We start from the raw sequence: 24,173 nt of genomic DNA, 5'->3' as shown, positions 1-24,173 counted from the left end.
CATAAGGCAGGAACTCAATAAGTATCTGTTAAAGTGACTAAAAAGCACCTGACAACCTAAAACTGGAACTTTAAAACCATTTATTTCCTTTGCCTCCATTGTAATGTCTTACATTTGTTAAGTGAAGACATTACTTAAAATGATCTTCCAAAAGTCTAAATAGGGGTTGTGTAAAGATATGAAATGTAAAAAGCCTGAGCTTTACAAGTCAGTTCAATTCCTATTTACTACCTGCCTTAAGCAAGGCACCCACCCACCTGAGCAGTACACGAAAAGGCTTCATGTTTATTTAGGATGTATACACTGAATCAGAGAATAATTCATGACAATCAGTCCAGAGCTAAAGTGTCGTGGTAGGACACCCCCTTTCAATGTGAACAAGTTAGGGTGCTCAGTCTAGACATTCCTGAAGATGGAGAAAGAGATTAAGTAAGAGGAAGGGAGTAGCAACAAACAAGATAAGATTTAACAAAGGTCTATGAATACTGAAACTTTATATAAATACATATATATTTTTAGATGCTGGGGTGATAGAATAGCTGGAAGGAGGTAAATGACATGGTGGAACTGTATCCTGTAACATCCTTGAAATTTGCTCTATAGCTACTCGTTGAATTGTGCTTTGAAAGTCTTCACCTTTTTGTATATACCCTATATTGCATAATAAGGAAAGAACTCAAACTGTGTAACTCTAATCCATAACAATTTTTGAAATTACTTACATAACCTCTTGTTGAGCAGTACATTGAAAGTTAACACCTTTCTGTATGCATGTTATATTTCACGATAATGGAAATAGCTGAAGTTGTGGAACTGTGACCCATGATATTCTTTAAAATTTGCTAACTACTTGTTAAATCATACTTGGAAAGTTATCACTGTTACGTATATATATTAAAGTTCACAGTAAAAAAATGCATTAGAAAAGATTAATGCTACCTGAACCTTAAAAAAAAAAAAAAAACACACACACAAAACAAAACTAAGTCTGCCATGTGTCATGGTTAAATTATGTGGATGCTGGTATTTCAATAGACTGTAAGCATGATGCGTGATTCAACTCTGTATCTTTTATTAAAATATAACATGCCTACACAGTAAGCACTTGGTAAATGTCTGCTGAATGCCCAAATGATTCCCAGGATGAATTAGTCAGCTAGAAGTCCAAACATGGGGGATTGGGCTGGATATCCACCAAAGCTTTGAATCAAACAGCTACATCTGAAAGTTTTACGTCAGAATAATAATTCCACAAGAAAGATTTCTGTGGAATAGGTGAGTTCCATCTCTGGCTCCTCCCCCACCACAATCACAGCAGTCAGGTAAGGTTGAGGAGTTTATTAGGGAAATATGAGTAGCAAAGACACCCCAGGTGACAGAAAGAAAATCCTGAAAAATTCCCTTCAAGCCAAGTGGGGGACTGACCTTGACCTCCCCAAAAGAACAAGAAACTGGCAGGTTCCCAACATTTGCCAAGGCATATCTCAGCCAGGATTGCCTCCCACTCCCCACCAAAAGTGGAGAGAAGACCAAGACTGTTTATAGGAGCAATGCAAAGGAATGGCAAGCTATAAGGAAAGTCTGAGAGCAACAGAGAGTTGGGGAGGACCTTAACAAAGAGTCCCAGGCTTTTGACTCTGAGCGCCTAAAATACCTTAACAAATAGTTCTATAAAATATCTAATGTTATTTCCAGTGGTTCCCGTGGACTTCTTCCCACATGCCACATCACTCCCCAGATGTACATGGCAAAGCCCAAAGGGCACATTTTTGAGAAAAGAAAAACAAGAATAAGCCCTGTAGCTCTGGAAGGAGAGAAGAAGTTGCTGAGGCTGCTGTGGCCTTTCCCACGTGGGCCTGTGTTCTGTAAAGCAACTTCCCAGCAGCAGCACGGCATAGCTCTAGGTGAGGGTCTCACCTTTAGTCACCTGTCAAAGGAAAGTGAAAATTTAGATAAATTAAAAGGATGAGAGGGCCTAAAAGAAATATCATTTTAAATGGTAGGCAGTGGGGAATGGTGGAAAAGAACATGGCTCTGGAGCCACAGACACCTGGTTCAAACCCAGGTGAGGTACTAAACTTCTTTAAGCCTGTTTTCATATATACCATCTCTTCCCGGGTCGTTTCAGCAATAAGTTGAAATGTGCGTTCTCCCTTGGACAGCCTTTGCCTAGCTTCATAATGAAGCATCTTACTGATCATACTCACCCGGGCTTCAATGTACTCTATTCTCCGTTCAAGGGCAGTCAATTTCTCATTTAGTGTTGCAAGTCTTGAACGACAAGACATATCTGGTAAAAGAAGACTGATGTTCAGGATTAATGTCACTCCAAACAAACAGACACACACATGCACCTTAAACCAAAGATGAAGAACTGACTTACCATGCAGAGTACAAATGGGGGGAGGGCAAAATATGGGAGAGAAGAGGAGAAGATCAGAAGTATCTTAGAAACACAGTTGTTAAGAGTGGGCCTGTTGAACTTCCTACCAAGTGTAGTAGGCAGAATAGCTGCCCCCCCCCCCCCCAAAGATGTCCACATCCTAATCCCCTAGAATCTGTGAATATGTACCTTACATGGCAAAAGGGACTTTGAAAATGGGTCCAATCCTAACACACAAGTCCTTAAAAGTGGAAGAGAAAGGCAGAGGAAGGGGATCAGAAAGATAAAATGGAAGAAGAGATTTGAGCAGGACAGGAACTCAACCTTCTTGCTAGCTTGGGAGATGGAGGAAGGGGATCATGAGACAAGGAATGCAGTGATCTTTAAAATCTGGGAGTGGTCCTCAGCTGACAGCTAGCAGGGATCTCAGTTCTTTAACTGCAATCAACTGAATTCAGTCAACATCCAAACAGCAAGGAAACAGATTCCCCCCAGAGTCTCCAGAAAGGAATGCATTCCTGCCAACACCTTGATTTTAGCCCAATGAACCCGTCAGACTTCTGACCTACAGAACTTAAAATAATAAATGAATGTTGTTTAGGCTTCTAAATTTGTGGTAATGTGCTATGACGGCAACAGAAAACTAATACACAAGGCTGTGCAGATGGCCATTTGCTAACAGGCAAACTAAGAGTTGCAAGAGAGGGAAAATGATCTTGATAGGGAGGAATAAGTAGAAACTAAGAAAGCAGCAGAAAATACACGGGGTAGGCGAGGTGTCAATGTGACTAGGCTCAGGGAAGCCATGTCATCACTGTTGCTCAAGGAGGGTACTGAATGTTTCATCAACATCTGCATAGGCCTTTTAGAACTAAAGAAAACGGAGAATGTCAAATACCCTGTGGAACCCACATTCCATCTGTGAAAAACAGCTTAAATTCCTTTTCTTCCTGTACTTTTTCCAAACTTCTTTCACCAACTCACCCAAAACAAAACCTAAAGTTCCCCTAAAAGCACCTTTCCTTGGCAAACTTCTCTAAAAGACTACCCGACTATCTTCTCCAATTACTGTCAACATACATGAGAAAAATGTGCCTAAACATGCTGTTTCCTACTACCTCCTCCAACATTGTTTTTCATTCATATCTCAATAACCTTCCCATTTTAAGTCTAAAATACTCCACTCTCCAAGACTCTCTCACTCAATGATTTAAACACTTAGCTAACAACCTTTCTTTTCATCTCTTCCCTGGCTGTTATGCAAAAGTTTTATCATCCATTTTGACAAATCTTCCTACACACCGATCTCACCTCAACTTTCATTTCAGCATCTCCAATTCTTACTCATCTCGCCTGTCTAAACATCTACCTTTCAAGACCCAGTTCAAACTGCACCTTTTCCAGATGGATAAAACTCTCCCTCTTCTGCATTTACCTCAACATTTATGGATGAATTTCTAATCTGTAAGTTATTTATGTACTTGATCTTTTGGTTATCACCAAACCCTTTGGATAAAGATTCAACAAACAAGAATGTTCATTACAATTACTTATGGTAATAAAAAACTAAAAATAAATTTCCTTCATTAGAGGAATGGTTTGATTAAATATGGCACATCAATGATGAACTATTAAAACACACCATTAAAAATTACAACTTTGAAGACTACTTAATAGAAAATGTTCTGCTACAAAATCAAGTGATATTTATCTACTTGTAAATTTTTTATAATTTATTTACATGTCCATCTACACTAGAATAAGTTAATCAAAGGCAGCTATTGCCACTTATTAATCTTCATAACTTTAGCATCTCACCTGGCACATAGATGTCTCTTGTAAAAATGATGGATTCTGGTATGTTAGTGAAACAAAATATTGTCTTTAGTGTGACTCTACTTGTTTTTAAGTGAGGCCTAGATAAGCTGAAGGGCCATCTTGGGCCACTGATAAGACAAATTAGGAGCAGAGCTGAGTGCAAAACTCAGTTCCCTCATTGCCCAGGATGGTACATTTTCCAATTACACTGTCGCACAGCACCCTTCTACCATCCATCAGTGCCTCTGGGGTCATACTTTATTCCCCACATCTCTTAGAATTTGCTTACAGCTCAACTTTTTCAATTTCCAGTTCATTTTCTTTTCATTTCCACGTTACTGATTCTTCCCCCTCATCAATCTTAACTGCTACTCTTCATTCTTTTTTAAAATAGCTTTATTGATACATAGTTTATATACTATAAAGTTCAAGTTTCTAGTATATTCACAAAGTTGCGCAACCATCATCATAATCTAATGTTAGAACATTTTCATTATCCCCCCAAAACCTGTACCCCCTTTAGTAGTCATGCCCCATTTAACCTCCCCTACCCCCTGGCAAACACTAATCTACTTTCTTTCTCTATGAACTTGCCTATTTTGGACATTCCTCATTATATTCTTTTTAATCTTATTTTCTTATCTGCTAGTGCTGCTTCCTCTAATTCCCAGGTATAGTTTAAGTATGTGCCCCTCAGCACTACTCCCCTTTCCAGGGTACACTGCCACTTTCTGCCAGGACTGCCCAATAGGAACAAATCTCTTTTTGGTTTTTAGAAACTCAAAGGCACATAGCATATATCTTAGGCTATTCATTAAGAGCTTGACTATTATCACTGTCAACCCGTCCTTTTCCATAAAAGGAGACTTGCCAAAATTATGGGCATGTATGTGTGCATGGGGGAGGAGAGTTCCTTCTTGGGTAGCTAGCTATTCTGCTATAGCTCTGTCAATCTGGTAATGAATCAGAATCCAAGGACAATACTATGCTAATGGCCTACACAGTTAGGCACTGTTGAGAAATATAAAATGTTCAACTCCAGAAACCTGGGTCATATTTCAAATCCCATTAAGTACATACTGGTTCAAATAAAACATTAGGAAAGCATTCAGCAGCTGGGAAAATCTGAAATCAGAGTGCATTTATGTGTACACTATCTCCAGACTTTAACTAAAAATACCAATCCTTGTCAGGATTCTTGATGTTGTATATACCTCATCACTGCTGACAAATGCCAGATGCAGACAGTTCCTTCTCTGAACGGCACATAACCCTGACACTACAAAAATCAAACCTTTCCCTTGAATTTTTTTTGCAGGTTTTATTTCTCCAACAAGGTTCTACATTTCTTAGGAGCAGGTACTATGACCATTTATTCTTATTTATTTCTTTCTCACATCATTTGACACACAGCTGGGGTCACAACAGGAATGCTATATTTGTTGGCTAAGTAAGTATAGACACTGATTTTTAAATAGCCATATTCTCTATTTTTTTTTCTTTATACTTCTTTGTACATTCGGAATCTTATGCAGTGAACATGTATTCACTTCAGAATCAGGAAAAAAAAAAGTATAAAAATAAGCTATATTTTGAGATGATCTACTTTTGGAAACTTCACCAATTCCAAGGCACAGAGCAGACCTATTGTTAGGGTGTTGTCACTGCATTTTAATCTGTGTGTCCTTAGGTTCAGGTGGTCTTCCAACTCTGAAAGAGAAAACCACAAAGAGATGGTAACTCTATTCTCACCAGCTGGAACCACAGCATAAAAGCTGTTCAGAAAGTCATTACATTAGCTATCTTGGGAAAAAAGTTCCATTTCCAGAGCACATGGTCTATGAAGATTCTCTGTGGTCAGGGTAGGCATTGCAGGACTGCTGCGATTTTCAAAGAGCTCCAAGTTGCCCCTCAAAAAAAACCCTTCTGAATCTTTGCACCACAAAATCATATTGTCATAAGCTCAACATAAGCCCCACAGATATATACATCAAAACTGAGGAGTCATGCTATGAGCTTGGAGTGGGAAGATACATCCCACACACCCTCATCCTCAATCATCCAATGCCAAGACAGTGCACTCAGGTCTATCTTTATGATTCATCCAAATTTTCATCCTGTTGGTCTTTGTTAAAACTCTTGTATCATGATATTGTCAATCTTCAGGAGTTTGCCTCAGTAACACCTAAACTGCTAAGTCAAATGGCTTTAACTTTTAATACTGCTTCATAATTGCTCGTATAATTAATTGTTCTTTGCTCTAAAAAAACTAAATTCACCTCCTAAAATCTTCATAAACCACCTAGTAATTTTTCCATATATTAGGCCATTATTATTACTTTAAGGGAAGCCTAAGGTAAGGGAAGCCATTTCTTCTGGCTCCTAAGGATAGGAATTCTGTGTGTCTATTTCCTCAGTCTAGGACTTATTAGAAATCCCAAATAAAAAGTCTTCTCCATCTGATCACAAAATGTGACTCACACATCTGATCTAAAAATCTCAGAGCAGGTATTTTCTTGCTTATAAAATAAGGAAAGGGACATCTATCCTGTACAATTTTCAGTTAGTCCCTAGAATTATAAACTGTAGATTTAGTGGGTGTGATATGACAAGAAGACATATGTCAAAGATAAATGTATGTGAACTAAAAATTTATTAATACAATTCTATGCTCAGAAGTGAAGTTATTACATTATCCAGGATCCAAATTTGGGGGACTGAAATGCTAACTCACTTTTAAATTTTGAAAAGCAGCCCAAGCTTTAGAAATCTTACTGATTGAAAATGGCATTCTTAATATTTTGCTTGGATATTCTGTGTGTATGTATCAGAAATTAACACCTACCAGATAAATGAAGCCTTTAAATCTGTTTTTTTTTAAAAAAGTTAAAAGCATCAGTGATTTTTCTAAGTACTTTGACTGCCTCTCTAGATTAAACCGAAGTCTAAAAGCTCTGTTCCTGTCATCAGTCCATCGTTTCCCTAGCATGGAATATTTTGGTTTCTTTTATCTAGCCCTTCCTCTGAGAGAATGTTATAAGTAAAGGATGCAGTGAAGAACTCTCTAGGAAAGTAGGAGAAACCAATGATAAGAACCAACATTAAAACCATTCGCACAGAACATAAATAAGTCAGTATTTTTTTAAATGCATTCCGTTCTTTAAAACCAATTAGTCTAATCTCTTTGAACTTGGGTCTCTGGACTCCAAACCACTTACTTTTTCCACTAAACCATACAACCTTATTATATTCCTCAAAAAAATTCTGGATACATGAGAGCCATGCTTTCTTGACTACCATTCCCTACTACAGTTCAACCTCTATAGCACTTTGTGTGTGTGCGCGTGTCTACATGTATCCCTAATATACACATCTATACTATTCTCTTCTTTAATAAAGATGGATCATTACCTTCATCCACCATTCCCTAGTAAGGAAATCTACCATACTAAGACCCATCAAGATTATAGTCCTGTACATCTTGTACATAACTATTTTTACACAAAAAACAATGGTCTGCTTTGTTCTGAAGTTGTCTTCAAGATTAGAAACTACTTGGAAGGAAATGTTTCTTATTCTGCGTCCCATACACTGCCTGAGAGAGCCTTGTAATTTCTCTTGCTGATGCCTTCCGACAACTTGTTCTGTCACCTTTATACTCCTTAGGGTTCATCAGTCTTCTAGCTAGAAAATAATTCATTTAAAAAAAATTATATATCAGTTTTCCCTATTTAATCTTAATTGTTTAATGTTCAATTAATGGAACCAAAGAATATTAGCTGGAAAAAGAAAACTAGATGTCACTCCCACACCTTGCAATTACATTTTAAAAAGTCTACTGGGAACTAAATTCTCTTAAAGAAATCCTTAGAGAACATGGAGTAGGATTCTGTTACAGGCTTGCTCTCAAGAAGGGTATTGAAAAGTGCAGAAAATCTTTACGACTGTCACAAGCAGGACATACCTAGGAAAGATTTTGGCACAGTTATCTCTATGCTCATGTCACCTGACCTGTCTTGGCTCTAAGGCACGGGCTAGAAGCAGACAAAACACCTACTTTATGCTATATGCTATACAGTAGCAATACAGAGAAGATTTCCATAGCCCTACAACGATCGGGACTTGACCTAACTCTCTCACCTCAACTCCTACCACTTTCGGCAAATTCACGGGAGACAGGAAGGAAGGAACCGACAGAAGAGTGGCTGTAGGGGCGACTAAAGGAAATGCGGAAACAACACACAGGGCGCAAAGGGGTTCCGTCTTGACCCTGAATGATATGGCAACCATCAAGAGTCTTTAAGCAAGAGAGTGACACGGTCAAGTCCGAGTTTGGAAGGCGCACTCGGAGTGCAAAGTGGGAACTGGAATGGAAGCGGGGACACAAAGGAGGTAGGAAAAGAAAGGACGCAGAGAATGGATAAGGCTGCCGCCTGAGACACCTGTCTGGGAAAAAGGAAGGAGTTGGTCGTGGATCCAGTGAGGCCGCTGAGCTCAGCTTGGGACAGGATCACCCCACCGAGACCGTCCAGAGGAGTCTAGGGATCAGGGCGGGAGGAGTAAAGTGGGGCCTGAAGGAGCAAGCGAAAAACAGCTAGAGTCGAGAGCTCCCTGAGAGCACTCGCAAAGCTTCTCCTCAGCGTCCCCGCCAAATCGCCTCGGAGGCCTCCCTTCTCCCCCGGCTCGCCCACTGACCGAACGAGTTGAGGAAGTCTGCGATTTTCTTGATACTGCTGGTGATGACCTCAATGTACTCCCGGTTTGCCCAATCCTGGTGAATCTCGCGTTGCACCGGATCCTCCTGGCCCGCCATGGCGGCCGCTTAACGGGGAATGACTGCGCAGGCGCCCCGTCCCTACAGGCCGCCAGTGCGCCTGCGCCGCCAGCCCACACCCATCCCTTGACTCCCACGGACTCCACGACCATTGTGGTGCGTCTGCGCGGTGTCATGTCCTCCTCCGCTGCGTTTTTGCTCTTCTCCCACGCTCCAGCGAACAGATGCCGCAACTCAGGCCGGGAGAGTGGAATACGAACGCGTGCGAGCCACTCGGACAGCAGCCGTTAATGTCGTTAGAAGGCGCGTGGGCTCGTGTCACCTCCTCCCTCATCTGCTCCATACTAAGGTGGCGCAATGTGTCAGCAAGGACATGGGCACAGCAGTTTAAAGCACATTAAATACAAGTCATTTTAAAAATGACTTCGATAACGCAACATGACATCCCACCTTGCATATATCAAATGAACAAAACGTGTTTTTTAAAGATAATAATCAGTGATGGAGAGGTGTGGTGAAATTGGTAGGATCATAAATGGCTGATCACACAGTCCTTTCAGAAGGAAATTTGATAACTGATAGCAAGAGCTTTAAAAAATTTCAAACCATTTGACATATCGTTAATAAAATCATTGAAAAGGAAAAAAACAAAACCTGTTTAAGCACAAAGGTGCTCTTGGTAGAATTATCAAAACAAAACAATCTCCAAAAATTGGGGGATGGCTCAACAAAGGTATAGCCACTTAAGGCAACACTATGCAGTCACTTAAATGCTAATTATGGAGAGTATGGCAATGTGAAAACATGATAAATTGAAGGGAAAAACAAAATTTTCTTTAATTGCTGCTTGAGGAAAAGATACACCAAAAATGTCAATATCTGATTTGTTAAAATAGTGGAAATACAAATAACTTTATTTTTGTTTCAAGAAATATTTACAGTCTGATTTGTGCTCTAAAAGCCTTTATAAAAAAGTCACTGAAGTGTCAGATTACTTCCAGCAGTGCCTGAGAAGAAACCATTACTAACAGCCCTTTACTTGAGTAGAAGATTTTACAACCTATAAAGATGCTTTTGTAGATGTTACCTTACTGGATCCTCACAAACCCTGTGGGGAGAAGTCAGGAAGAGGTTATGTTATCATCATTTTAGAGATGAGAAAACTGAAACTCAAGGTTACACAGCCAATCAAGTGATGGGTCTTTACTGGCTGATACCAGACCCCATTATCTTTCTCTCTCTCTCTCTCTCTCTCTGTCTCTTGCTATTAATCTTTATATGATTGTTTTCTGGAGAGCACATTCATTTCCAAAGCTAAATTCATGACCAGTACCATAAGGCCACATGAAGAGGAAACAGTTTTGTTATTTCATGAAGAGAGATTCCATACCTTGAAATCTTTTTTTCAGGGTATTAGTAAGAAGGTCTATTCATGCAGAGCAAAAATAATAATTATAAGCAAAGGCCAAAATTTTAGGGACATGAAATTTGCACATACTGTCTTCACATTTAATTTCATGTTGACATGATTAAGTAGATATATCCAGATATATCTAGCCAAGCAAGTAGTAATCCCAATATATTGAGAGAGGTGTGCTAACTTTGGGTCAAAACATTTTGTTAAGTTTGGTTTGTGGGAAGGTGGTTGAGATATTGCTTCACAGCTTGTGTTTTCTGGAAAACTTGAAGAAATAAAGCATGAAAAGGCCTAAGAATCCTCTCTTTCCTCTCCTGGTTCTTCTGCTTTTCACCTTCTTCCTCTGTTTCCTCTTCTGCTCCCTCCTCGGTATTTTCTTCAGTCTCTTTTGTCCATACCTTTCCCTCTTGTTCATTCTTCTCTTGGAATATGAGGAGATTGTCCCCATCTTCAACGTCCTCTTTTTGTGCCTTATTTTCTCCACATTCTTCACCTTTCCTCTGTTCCTTCTGAGGTGCTCTGTGCCTCTCCTGCTATATCACAACTGGGAAGGAGAGATGCTTCCTTGGGTGATTTCGCCACCTTTATCTCATAAATTGAGAGTGTTTGAGAATTTTCTTGAGAATAATAGTTTACATATCAATATCTTTTAACTGTTCAAATTATGTGTATCTTAATCCCTCATTTTATGTTTACAACAACCCAGACTCCATTACCTTTTCACTGTACCACACTGAAAATAGGTTAATGTCCGTCCAAGCTCTCCTATGTATTCACATAAATCATTTCTAAAGTAAGTAATTGATATTGACAACTATGGAGCCCTAGGCATCTTTGACGACTCCCTTCCATTTGAGACCCTGCTTTATAACAGATGCTGTTGAAGTAGGCTCACGTGCCTCAGAGAAGTCACACCTACTTTTCCTTTAAAGGAAGACCATCTTGGTTTCAAATCCCAAATCAAATCCCAAATCTACTAGAGATGAGTCATTTCACCCCTCTGAACTTCGCTTCCTTCAAGTGCATTATTAAGATAAAATATCATGGGTTAGGACCAAATGTCCTTCAACAGATGAGTGGATAAATAAAATGTGGTATATACACACGATGGAATACTATGCGGCAGTAAGAAGGAACGATCTCGTGAAACATATGACAACATGGATGAACCTTGAAGACATAATGCTGAGCGAAATAAGCCAGGCACAAAAAGAGAAATATTATATGCTACCACTAATGTGAACTTTGAAAAATGTAAAACAAATGGTTTATAATGTAGAATGTAGGGGAACTAGCAATAGACAGCAATTAAGGAAGGGGGAACAATAATCCAAGAAGAACAGATAAGCTATTTAACGTTCTGGGGATGCCCAGGAATGACTATGGTCTGTTAATTTCTGATGGATATAGTAGGAGCAAGTTCACAGAAATGTTGCTATATTAGGTAACTTTCTTGGGGTAAAGTAGGAACATGTTGGAAGTTAAGCAGTTATCTTAGGTTAGTTGTCTTTTTCTTACTCCCTTGTTATGGTCTCTTTGAGATGTTCTTTTATTGTATGTTTGTTTTCTTTTTAACTTTTTTTTCATACAGTTGATTTAAAAAAGAAGGGAAAGTGAAAAAAAAAAAAAAAGAAAGAAAAGAAAAACAAGGAAAAAAAAAAAGATGTAGTGCCCCCTTGAGGAGCCTGTGGAGAATGCAGGGGCATTCGCCTACCCCACCTCCATGGTTGCTAACATGACCACAGACATAGGGGACTGGTGGTTTGATGGGTTGAGCCCTCTACCATAAGTTTTACCCTTGGGAAGACGGTTGCTGCAAAGGAGAGGCTAGGCCTCCCTATGGTTGTGCCTAAGAGTCTCCTCCTGAATGCCTCTTTGTTGCTCAGATGTGGCCCTCTCTCTCTGGCTAAGCCAACTGGAAAGGTGAAATCACTGCCCTCCCCCCTACGTGGGATCAGACACCCAGGGGAGTGAATCTCCCTGGCAACGTGGAATATGACTCCCGGGGAGGAATGTAGACCCGGCATCGTGGGACGGAGAACATCTTCTTGACCAAAAGGGGGATGTGAAAGGAAATGAAATAAGCTTCAGTGGCAGAGAGATTCCAAAACGAGCCGAGAGATCACTCTGGTGGGCACTCTTACGCACACTTTAGACAACCCTTTTTAGGTTCTAAAGAATTGGGGTAGCTGGTGGTGGATACCTGAAACTATCAAACTACAACCCAGAACCCATGAATCTCGAAGACAGTTGTATAAAAATGTAGCTTATGAGGGGTGACAATGGGATTGGGAATGCCATAAGGACCAAACTCCACTTTGTCTAGTTTATGGATGGATGTGTAGAAAAGTTGGGGAAGGAAACAAACAGACAAAGGTACCCAGTGTTCTTTTTTACTTCAATTGCTCTTTTTCACTCTAATTATTATTCTTGTTATTTTTGTGTGTGTGCTAATGAAGGTGTCAGGGATTGATTTAGGTGATGAATGTACAACTATGTAATGGTACTGTAAACAATCGAAAGTACAATTTGTTTTGTATGACTGCATGGTATGTGAATATATCTCAATAAAATGATGATTAAAAAAAAAAAAAGAAGGGAAAGTTAAAAAAAAAAAAAAAAAAGAAAAACAAGGAAAAAAAAAGATGTAGTGCCCCCTTGAGGAGCCTGTGGAGAATGCAGGGGTATTCGCCTACCCCACCTCCATGGTTGCTAACATGACCACAGATATAGGGGACTGGTGGTTTGATGGGTTGAGCCCTCTACCACAGGTTTTACCCTTGGGAAGACGGTTGCTGCAAAGGAGAAGCTAGGCCTCCCTATGGTTGTGCCTAAGAGCCTCCTCCCGAATGCCTCTTTGTTGCTCAGATGTGGCCCTGTCTCTCTAGCTAAGCCAACTTGAAAGGTGAAATCACTGCCCTCCCCCCTACGTGGGATCAGACACCCAGGGGAGTGAATCTCCCTGGCAACGTGGAATATGACTCCCGGGGAGGAATGTAGACCTGGCATCGTGGGACGGAGAACATCTTCTTGACCAAAAGGGGGATGTGAAAGGTAATGAAATAAGCTTCAGTGGCAGAGAGATTCCAAAAGGAGCCGAGAGGTCACTCTGGTGGGCACTCTTATGCACACTATAGACAACCCTTTTTAGGTTCTAAAGAATTGGGGTAGCTGGTGGTGGATACCTGAAACTATCAAACTACAACCCAGAACCCATGAATCTCAAAGACAGTTGTATAAAAATGTAGCTTAAGAGGGGTGACAATGGGATTGGGAAAGCCATAAGGACCACACTCCACTTTGTCTAGTTTATGGATGGATGAGTAGAAAAATAGGGGAAGGAAACAAACAGACAAAGGTACCCAGTGTTCTTTTTTACTTCAATTGCTCTTTTTCACTCTAATTATTATTCTTGTTATTTTTGTGTGTGTGCTAATGAAGGTGTCAGGGATTGATTTGGGTGATGAATGTACCACTATGTAATGGTACTGTAAACAATCGAAAGTACGATTTGTTTTGTATGACTGCGTGGTATGTGAATATATCTCAATAAAATGAAGATTAAAAAAAAAATTTTAAAAAAAATATCATGGGTTAGGATTGTTGGGAGGATTATGCAAGTAAGGCTAAGTAAAAAGAACAGCACCTGGTTCCTACATAAGCATGTACTCAAGATGAGTTTACATTTTCTTCTTTGCAGAAAGAAGAAAATTAAATAAACCTATAGCTATCCAACAATTTCTAATCATACAATGTTGTTTTGGAGACTCACTAAAAAACAAAACAAAACAAAAAAACATATGCAATAAAAACTCCTGTACTGCTTGCTTTTTAAATAATAGGTATCTCTTTTATTCAAGGGGAAAATAAAAATAAACTTACTGGGTACAGAAGTTTCATAATTAAAAAATCATTTGTATCTCTTCCAAGTCTCATCATTCTGCTTCCCTCTCTCCACTTTCTGATTTCCCCTCTAACTTCTTTCCACTTACCTCTCCTTCTGCAGGGCACGCATACATGCACAGTGAGCATCTGACAATTCTTCACAAGCTCCTCAAGACTATCTGGTCTTCCAGGCCAGGATCTCAGCCAGACTCCATCCCTGGACTCCCAGTCTCTCACCTTCAGCTTCACTCAAAGAGCGAGACAAAAGGAGACGGCCCTTATTTTTGCTGTGTTCTATAGCTTGCAGAGTACAAAGCATTTCTGGGTGTATAATGGAAGAGCCGGTAAGTCATTACTTAATTCCTCCCACAAATATTGCACACTGCCAGGCACTGGGGCTACGAAGGTGAACTGGTTAAACATCCTTTCTTCCTTCGGTGAACCAGGATAATTGTTTGAAATGATGCTTAATGGGTTGTCAAATCATTCTTTCACTATGGTGAAGGTGTCACTTTTTCAACCTTTTACGGATGAGGCAGGACCGTCCTTTTTGAGATTTAATAGAAGGCAGAGTTTTTGGTCAGGAAATAAAGGTAAGATTTGTGTATTTTTCTTCTTGCTCTTGACGGCCCGGGCGTTTAAGTTCTGTCTACTTGCATTGAGATCTTTCTAAAACAGCAGCAAAACCTTCGGGGCCTGAGTAACTTGGCTGAGCATCCACTGAGCAGGGTGTAGTGTTATCTCCAGGTCTCGTGACTTTAAAATTCAGGTTCCTGACCACGGAATTTGAAGTGGGCGTGCCAGTCTTCTGTTCCATGTGTTGGAACGGATGCTGAGATTGAGATTTGATTTAAGGCACGCAGGTAGGGAGGGGTGGTAGGGAGAAAGGGGAACCGGAGGATGAGATTCGAACCCGCTCTCCTGAAGGCTGAGTCCCGGACCAGACGTTCCCGGGAGGAGGGGGTGGGGAGGCCAGCCCCGAAGCCCCTCAGCGGGGAGTCCTCGAGCCCACCCCCACCCCGCCCCCGCCGCGGCTCGGGGCTCCCCCGAGATCTGGGTCACAAAAGCGGTTGCCAGGCGCCCGGTGGAGAAAAGATGCGGCCCGGGAAGAGCGGCCGCCACTCTGGAGCGTGTGGCCCGCGGAGTTCAGGTGAGCCCCCGGCCCGGGCTCCCACCGCCACCTCCGCCTCGGCCACAGCCGTCTGGCCCCCGCCCCCGGGTAGGGATCCCCGGGGGACAAGCCCCTTTCCCGGCTGGGAGGGGGAGCCTCCCCCACTCCCGGCAGCTCCGGCCCCTCCGGCCCTCCGTTCACAGTGAGGACCTCAGCTGCACTTTGGCGCTGTCTTTCCCTTTCTCAGGTGGGGAAGTCAAGGGACGGGAATTCTTGGAACGGGAGGAACAGTGTGAAGAGGGAGCCTGTTTGGCCAGAATGAGGCGTCCCCTATCTGGGAGCTATTAGAGCAGCTTGAAAAGACTTCCTAGGTTCAACCCCTCCTGCAGTGGATGACATCTTTATTTAAACCTTGTGTGAACTGGTGGAAAGACCCTGGAGTCAGGATCCCTTTCATTTTGCGACAGTTCCGCCGGGTATGTGTGCTGGCTGGACCTTTGATAAGGCCTTTCACCTATTATGGCCCTATTTCTTCATAGGAGATGAGTTGGGAAAAGGAGCCTGGAATTAAATACTTTTTGGTCATATGCCGGAAGAGTTAAGACCGCCCCTTCCCCCCCCCAATCCATGGTGGTGTACCAGAGTAGCCCTGATCTTGGATATAAGCTCTTAGGGTCATGATATCAAGTATGAGAAACCTTTCAGTCTTTTTGGAATAGAAAACTGTCCCTTGGATGTCAGGCATTTCTCATCCTAAGGCAGCCCAGACATATCAGTATTTGAGGTGCCTGCACAGATCATGAGAAACAAAGTAGTTGGAGAAAATCCACAAACCTCCATTATACTAAAAATTGTCAGAGGAGGGCTTCTAGTTTGAAGTGTCACCAATGGTGCTTTTTTAAAAATCAACTCTAAGGTCTCACAAACTATGGTGGAGGTATCAACTTTTCATAGCATTTATGGGGCAGTTACTAGATAGGATGGGATGAGACCTGCCACTGTTACCTTCTATGGGAGAAGAGAGAAGGGGCAGAGCAATACACTTGGCTGGAAAGAAAAGGGATCTCCTATGTCCCTTAACATAATAGGTAGATGCTGAAAACATGTTAGCTTCTACTGAATTCAGAAAAATGCTTTGTATACTAGCAATTTTGAAATATAATGACAGATAAACCGAATCCTATTGGATAAATTCTACATTAGCAATATCCTCCAAGCCTCTGAAAGGTTATCTTCAAAGGAAAAATAAAATTGAGGTCTTAAAGATATGGTGGGTCTCCCATAAATAAAACAAACAAAAAAACAGAAACACCTAGAAGATAGAAAAAATAATTTAAAAGACTGGCCTTTGGAAATGTTTTTTCCCTCCCACCCTGGTGTAATTTTTCTGAGGGTGGTACATAGGTAGCCCAAGGCTCTGAAAGAGAGTTACTCCCTTGGGTCAGAAAATGAGACTTTTAGGGTCAAGAAAAAACTGTTTCCATAGTTAAGAACATTGAAAGTTACAGTCCCTTAAAAAGGGACAGCATAAGATATTCTCAAACTAGACAGTGTATAAGAATCCCCTGGAAGGCTGGATTAAATGCAGATTGTTGGACTCTACCCCCAGAGATTCTGATTTGGAAGGTCTGAGGTGAGTTACAAATATTTGCATTTCTAGCAAGTTCCCAGATGCTAATGAAGCTGTTAGTCCAGGGATCATACTTTGAGAACCACTGGTATATAAAGAAAAGTATATGGGATTTAGAGTCATAAATATTTGGTAAAGCATAGCCTTTCTGAGCTTCTAACCACAAATAATAAGTTTTCATCATGAAGTCCCAGCAGCCCCTGCCACTTGAGAGGAGTATATATTCTGTCTTCAGCAGTTAACAACACAGCATAGCTTTAAAGGTGGACTGGGATATTCCATTTCAGACAAACCCATTTCCTTATCTGTAAAATGGGTTAAAACCTACCTTCAGAGGCTTATAATAAGGTTTAATAAACTTTTAGCAGAAATAGCATCTCTTACTGCCCTTTATAGAATTACTAACACCCTAAAACCCATTGGAGTAGTCCAAGGGAACCACAGAGTAAGTTTAAGTAATTAATGAAACAAAGGTGTGAATTTGAGTGGTCATGCCCTCACTAAAAGCATGCCAGGGAAATCCCATTGTTCTGATTCTTCTTCTTTAGGACTGTCAATGGCGGGATACCAGCTCTGGTCACCATGGACCCCACTGGATGAGAGTTTCCAATGGCTGCGACACACAACACCTACACCTTCTTCCAAGCACCCCTTTAGGGCCTCCCCCGGCTTCCCACATACCCCTTCTGACCTTGAAGTGCAGCTGTGCTTTCAAGAGGTCACTCTAGTCCTAGACAGCCCATTCCTGGAAACTGGGGTGAGTCCCAAGTTACCCTGCCACACGTCAGAGCTCCGAACTTTGAACAACAAGAAAGGGCTGGTAAGGAAACCCCAGCCTGTCCGCCTCAATGGAGTGGATTCTGTCTTTGGCAGGGTTATCACGGCTCAGCCACCAAAGTGGACTGGGACCTTCAGAGTTTCAGACAAGTCAGCCTTTTGCAAAATCATTAGCCAGGAGCACCAATGGCCCACTGGACTTAAGGAGCCTCAGATTCAGATGACAGTGACTATGTGCAAACAAATGCTGCGCTCAATCCTCTTGCTATATGCAACATACAAGAAATGCACCTTTGCCTTGCAACACTCCAGGTAAAAGTCTGATTCCTAGTTCCTCATACCATGTCCTTTGGTATATACCCAAAGCTTACAGAAAAATGTTCATGTGAACGGAACTGTGACATCACCCCAACCATCTTGCTTTTCTGTCAAACAGCGACAATTCAGGAGCCCCTTCCTTTCCTTCCCCTCCAAAACAGGGCCAGTGACACAGAGCAAGGAAGAACATTTCCACTGTAAAGTTGAACAACCATTTAAAAGAGTCAAACTAGCATTTGACATGTACATGTGATAAAGAGCCATTAAATAAACCATATAAACCAATGAACCTAGTGTGACTTTTCTTAAATGCCTAAGACCACAATCATTTGGGGTTGGGGGGTGGGGGTGGGGGAGGATATGAGGGAAGGGGATATATGGATTTCTAAGTACCAGACGATAAAAATCTATATGCGAGTCAAGGATTAATTTTAAAAACAAACCAAAAAAAAACTCAAAACAACCAACATAACCAGCTATACCCTAATAACACTACAAAGTACAAGCGTGGGTATAAGTATTAACACATACTAAACAATATTCACAGCCTGGCAAGAAAGAACTTGGTAGCAGCACTGAAACTGGGCTTTCTGGCAGAAGACAGAATTTCCCATTTTAACTAAAGTATACTCCTAAATGTTCTATTTCTAATAAACTACAATTAATTTTTTAGTACTCTAATAACTACATTATAGGTATAACTCATAGAATAATGTTGAAATACACCTTATATAAACACAAAGTCAACATGAGTTTGATACTGCCTTTTTTCCCCAATACCAACATAATGACCATAAAAAAAAAAAAGGGAACCCAAACAAATATTCCTTGTTGCTTCCTTTGGGCACTGACAACAAATTCAAGTCATTCCTTCAGGAAGCTCTCAAAGAGCTTATCTCAAATAAAAATAGTCCTAACAAAAGGAAACATGATTTTAATAGGTAGAATTGATGTGTTGGCACCTGTCCCCATTATTTCCGTGCATAACTCCAAATTCAGTTCCATCTAATCCTTGAATAATGAAAGAAATACAGTAGGAGGAATGAGATAGCTGAGGCAGAACATAAAAGGGAATTTATTTGTAAAACTGGTACAAGCTTAAATTCTAGAATAATTCAAATAGTTTCGAAATTAGCTCCCAAGCCTATGTCACAGACTCAGCCAAACAGTTTCTACTCTGCAGCCTAGTGCTGCCATGTTCACCCAAGCAGATAAGTAATCCTACAGTGGAATCTTTGGCCAGGGTCTTTGATGGTTGTTAGACAATCCATGAAATCCACAATTAAGTTGACTCAATAAAACCCTCTCTTTAAAAATAAAATAGGATGCTTCCAGTCAGAAAGGCAGATAGCAGATTTTAAAGCATAAATGGTAACAAGTTGGCAGAGAGGTGGAGGTGGCGTCAAAGGTCTCTCTAAGGTCTAATCAGAGTTGTCATCACCCTCATCACTGTCTTGCTCCTTTTCTCCATCACTTTCGTCATCTTCCTCACCATCCTAAGGGCAAAGAATAACTAAGTTCAATATTCTGGATCTTGCTCTGGGTGATCCTATGAATTGTGATTCTGCTTCCATAGGATATACAACCATACTAATTATCAATGATAGGTTTTAAACAATTCATTTTTAAAATGAATCAGAGGCTCCCCATTCTTCTTGACATCATGACCTCGAAGCCAAGTCCATGAAGAGAGGCTTTTTAAAAGAAAATTCTAGTAACATATATACAACCTAAAATATCTATCATTAGTATATCTACACCAGCTCTCTTTCACATACTATCTGCATTGTGTATTTTTTTCCATCCCTCACTTTCAGTCTACTTGTATCTTTGAGTCTACTTGTAAGGTGAGTTTCTTGCAAATAGCATATAGTTGGGTTATGCTTTTTTATCCATTGTGCCAATCTCTGCTTTTTGACTGGAGTGTTTAATCCATTCACATTCACAATAACTACTGACAATGCAGGACTTTCTTCTGCCATTTTGCTTTTTGGTCTTTGTAAGTCTTATACCTTCTTTTTTGTCCCCCAATTCCTCCATTAATGCCTACATTTATATTTATTTGATTTTTTGTATGGTACCAGTTTGAGTTCTTTCTCATTTTTTTCTGTCTATATATTTTTTCCATTAGAGAAATTGTAGGTATACAGAAAAATCATGTAGAAAATAGTTTCTATATACCATCTTATTATTAACACTTTGCATGAGTGGGTACCTTTATCACAATTCATGAAAAAACATTTTTATAATTGTACTATTAACTATAGTCCATTGTTTACAATAGAGTACACTGTTTGTGTTGTTTTGATATTGACTTATGATGCCATTGTATAACTGAACTTAATTTGTATGATTTTTAAATAAGCAATGGCCCTCCGGGTCTACTGCATATGTGTGACACAGGAACAAAATAGGCATTCAATATAGAATTAAATGTTTGTTAAATTTAAAATAGCCGTGTATCTTAACAGGAAACCAGCATAAAATTCGATCTGGTCTAAAACTCTAAACTGGGAGGTTTGCTTAGGAGAAAGTACCAAACTAAGGGTATTGTCTGAGTTAAATACTTATGGGAACAAGGTGGAGGTATACTATACAAATAAAAAGAGGACATGTAACAAAAGGATTTTTCTTACTAACTGATATTTCTACATCACCTTCAAATCACATTACAGAAAGGCTCCACAGCAGGGATTCCGAAATATCAGCTTCTTAGTGTCCATAACCCACCTAAATTGTAGCAAAATTTTAAAGTACACATATTTTTCTTTAGTTTTCTTTAAATTCTCAAAAGAATCTATACCCCATAAAAGAATAAGGACCCCCAACTCTTATTATATTCCTCATTGGTGGCAGCTTTTGACTCTGTGCTTTGGTGAAAGCATTTCTATTTTTATATGTTCCAAGAAGTTCAAATGGTTTAACTTTTGATGTCTTTTTTCCTCTCTCTAAAATGGTTTCAGAAATGAATTCAGGGAAAACAGGAGACTAAATGGAAGGGAATTTTTAACTCTATAATATATGCCACAACTTGAGATACTCAAGAGTGATTAAAAGATTGTTGCTTTTTCTATGTCCCACAGAATTTATATAAGCACAGAAGCTTTTTTGGAGGGAATAGAGATGATTATAAACATAAGCAGGGTAAGTTCTGCACTTTTCATCAACTCGAATAATTAACAAAAAGTAACCATCATGACTACATCTGGTGCCTTTTGCAGATATACCTCCTTTTCTTTGCTCTTGGAAACCTGGGATGATGTATCGTCCTCACTCTCATCTGCTGTGCTCTCCTGGGAATTCTGGGACATAATCTCTTCACCCTATATGTGGACCAAGGCAAACCGTGGGTTATAATGGACACTTTTGAATCTCCAAGGGGAGAAGGAAAGAATAGTTACTTGCCATAGAAATGGGAGAGGCAAAGTAGAGAAAGGCTTGGTTTACAGGCAACCCAAAGGAAGATATACTAGTCATTCAAACTTAGCCAAACATGGACACAGACTTGTAACCCAACATCTAGAGAAGTGATACTCAGCCCAAGGTTTCTGAGATGCAATATGCAGTTCTCCAAAAGGTCCATCTTTGTATTCTAATATCAGATTTTGTAAGGTCAGATTGTTACTGGTGACTTTTTGGGTTAACGTGGGATACAGTTCTAAAATTTTCCAAATACCTTAAGGTATAAGAACACCCAGACACCACTTATGCATGGCTATATAGAGGCTGCTTGGCTCTACCACTTACTTGTTGAATGACTTTAGAAAACTTACTTAACCTCTCTGAGCTTCAATTTTCTCACGGAAACAACAGTATCTACCTTGTAAGGTTGATGTGAAGGAAGGAAGCTAATTCTCTGTGTTGCTTTTTTTGATATATAACATAACATTTTAAGCATGAATGAGAAGGGCTTGGGCCCTCCTGGAAAAACACTATACCTCCAAAGCAATATAAAAACAACATAACATTTCAGCCTAAAGTCAGACAATTGAAAGACCTTAGAAATGTTCATTTGTTGTAATTAGAGAATAATTTCAGGAAAAAGACAGACTGGTTTTCTACATGTTTGTCCATATAGAAAAATGTTGTTACGAATCTACCTTCAGTAGGACTTAAAGGCAACCCTCTGGCTATGGAGGTGGTATGGATTGATCTGGCGCCTCTACCTCTAAGGCCCTGTTTATATCAGTGGCATGCTTTGGTGTCTTCGCTGCCTAGGATGACAGATGCAGCCTATCGTAAGGGCCCATAAGCAATGCATCCAACTTTAAGGGCTAAAGGGTCAGAGCTGTTATCTTAGATCACCTAAGCCTTCTCTTACACACTGTCCAATGCTCTTACAAAGAATGATAGTGAGGCATTATCACTGACTGGGTCCAGGCTTACCTGCAAGTCCCGATTTTTGAGATTACCCAGCCAGAAAGCCTCTCGGCAATTGTTGAGGATTAGCATGGCTTTCACTCTGCAAACAAGCAGCTCCAGGGTCTTTTTGAGCAAAGGAACATGTTTGGTGAGTCTCATGTCCTGGTGAATCTGAATGGAAACAAATGAATGCAACTCATCAAAGTTTATCGTCATGCTTTTACATTTCTTGTACAGAAATTTTTGAATTCCTGACACCCTGAGCATTCATTAAGAGCTAATAAGCCTTCAGATACAAGGATGGCTCTGATTTTAAAAATGGAAACTAACAACATTGGTGAGGATATGGAAAAATAGGAACTCATACATTATTGGTGGGAATGTAAAACGGTGCTATGGAAAACAGTTTAGTGGTTCCTCAAAAAGTTAAACATATAATTACCATATGACCCAGAAATTCTACTCCTAGGTATATACTCCAAAGAATTGAAAGCAGAGACTCAAAAGTACTTGTATACAAATGTTCATACAGCATTATTCACAATAGCCAAATGGTGGAAGCAAATCAAATGCCAATCAATGGATGAATGGATAAACAAAATGTGGCATACCCATACAATGGAATACTATTCAGCCATCAAAAGAAATGAAGTTCTGATACATGCTACAATCTGGATGAATCTTAAAAACATCATGCTAAGTGAAATAAATAAGAGACAAAAGGACAACTATTGTTTGATTCCACTTATATGAAATATCTAGAATAAGCACATTCACAGAGACAGAGAATAGATGAGAGGTTACTGGGGACTGGGGGTGGGGAGTATGGACGTTATTATTTAATGGATGCAGACTTTCTGTTTTGGGTGATGAAAAGTTTTAGTAACAAATGGTGGTGATGGTAACACAACACTGTGAATATAAGTAATGCTACTAAATCATATACTTTTAAAAATGGTTAAAATGGCATGCATATATATATATATATATATATATATATATATATATCCATAATAATTTTTTTAAAAAGGGCATAAGCCCTGACAGTATGTGCCAGAGATATGTTCATCAAACTGCAGTGGTCTGGCAGAATATTCCAAGGATAATGGCAGCTGTCTTTCAAACCTAAAAAATAAAAAAGCCTACACATACTACCAACAACTCTAACTTCCTCTTTATAACCTCTTCTTGACCAATTAATTTACCTAAAATATTCTTGAATATATTTATGTTGATATTAAACAACAGAGAGTAGCCCTCTTTAGCTGCGAGAGTCCTTAAATTCCATTGTTCAGCATCTTCTAAACTTAGAACTAGGGAAGGAAGTGAACATTAGGAACTGGATAGAAAGATCATTTCTCTTGCTAATGTCTGCAGAACCTGTGGTTCTGTGTTCCTTCAGACATGACAAAGACTTTTAATTTCTCTCAACCAAGCTGCCAGTCTTACTCCTTGCATGCCTCTACCTGCTCCCTTGTCCTGACTACCTTGAAACCAATCTTGCAACTGTGGGACTAGAGAAAAACAATTCTGACTACAGAAAGAAAATGGGGAAAAAGACAACTACAGATCCTATTCTAAATATCAAACTCACCCCATTTCACCCTCTCCTGTCCTTCTCCCCTGGCTACCCACGCGTCTGACAGGTCCTAAATGGGTAGTTCCTTATCTCCCTCCTCCTCTCTCCCAGCCCTTACA

At 40.0% G+C, this 24,173-nt stretch overlaps 3 protein-coding genes across 13 annotated transcripts in view; 1 reads left to right on the top strand and 2 right to left on the bottom strand.

Moving 5' to 3' along the window:
• The window catches only part of FANCD2OS (FANCD2 opposite strand), a 28,344-nt gene extending 9,946 nt beyond the window's left edge, over positions 1-18,398 (top strand). The window contains exons 1-3 of one of the 5 annotated variants that reach the window (XM_037801709.1): positions 13,387-13,446; positions 14,399-14,621; positions 17,567-18,398. In XM_037801709.1, coding sequence (XP_037657637.1) covers positions 17,575-18,111 — 537 coding nt within the window. In that variant the 5' untranslated portion in view covers positions 13,387-13,446; positions 14,399-14,621; positions 17,567-17,574 and the 3' untranslated portion in view covers positions 18,112-18,398. Of the gene's footprint in view, positions 1-13,386; positions 13,447-14,398; positions 14,622-14,684; positions 14,871-14,977; positions 15,428-15,635; positions 15,865-17,566 lie in introns of those variants that run through there. The other 4 variants (XM_037801725.1, XM_037801717.1, XM_037801702.1 and 1 more) reach the window with 4 other exon arrangements.
• Positions 1,051-9,052, bottom strand: BRK1 (BRICK1 subunit of SCAR/WAVE actin nucleating complex). The gene is made up of 3 exons (XM_037801744.1): positions 8,897-9,052; positions 2,208-2,290; positions 1,051-1,927 (listed from the first exon to the last, which is right to left on the bottom strand). Exons 1-3 carry the CDS (start codon positions 9,012-9,014, stop codon positions 1,901-1,903), a joined length of 228 nt encoding a protein of 75 aa, XP_037657672.1. The 5' UTR covers positions 9,015-9,052; the 3' UTR covers positions 1,051-1,900.
• A 757-nt stretch (positions 18,399-19,155) lies between the features above and the next one.
• The window catches only part of FANCD2 (FA complementation group D2), a 95,782-nt gene continuing 90,764 nt past the window's right edge, over positions 19,156-24,173 (bottom strand). For all 7 annotated transcript variants that reach the window (XM_037801663.1, XM_037801636.1, XM_037801648.1 and 4 more), the window contains 3 exons: positions 22,500-22,646; positions 21,341-21,436; positions 19,156-19,609 (listed from right to left, as the gene is read on the bottom strand). In XM_037801663.1, the coding sequence (XP_037657591.1) occupies positions 19,535-19,609; positions 21,341-21,436; positions 22,500-22,646 (318 nt within the window). In that variant the 3' untranslated portion in view covers positions 19,156-19,534. The remainder of the gene's footprint in view (positions 19,610-21,340; positions 21,437-22,499; positions 22,647-24,173) is intronic.

Source organism: Choloepus didactylus, chromosome 1 (genome assembly GCF_015220235.1).
Source record: "Choloepus didactylus isolate mChoDid1 chromosome 1, mChoDid1.pri, whole genome shotgun sequence".
NCBI lineage: Eukaryota > Metazoa > Chordata > Mammalia > Pilosa > Megalonychidae > Choloepus > Choloepus didactylus.
The sequence above is the reverse complement of the archived record's forward strand: the minus strand, read 5'-3'. Positions and strand labels throughout refer to the sequence as shown.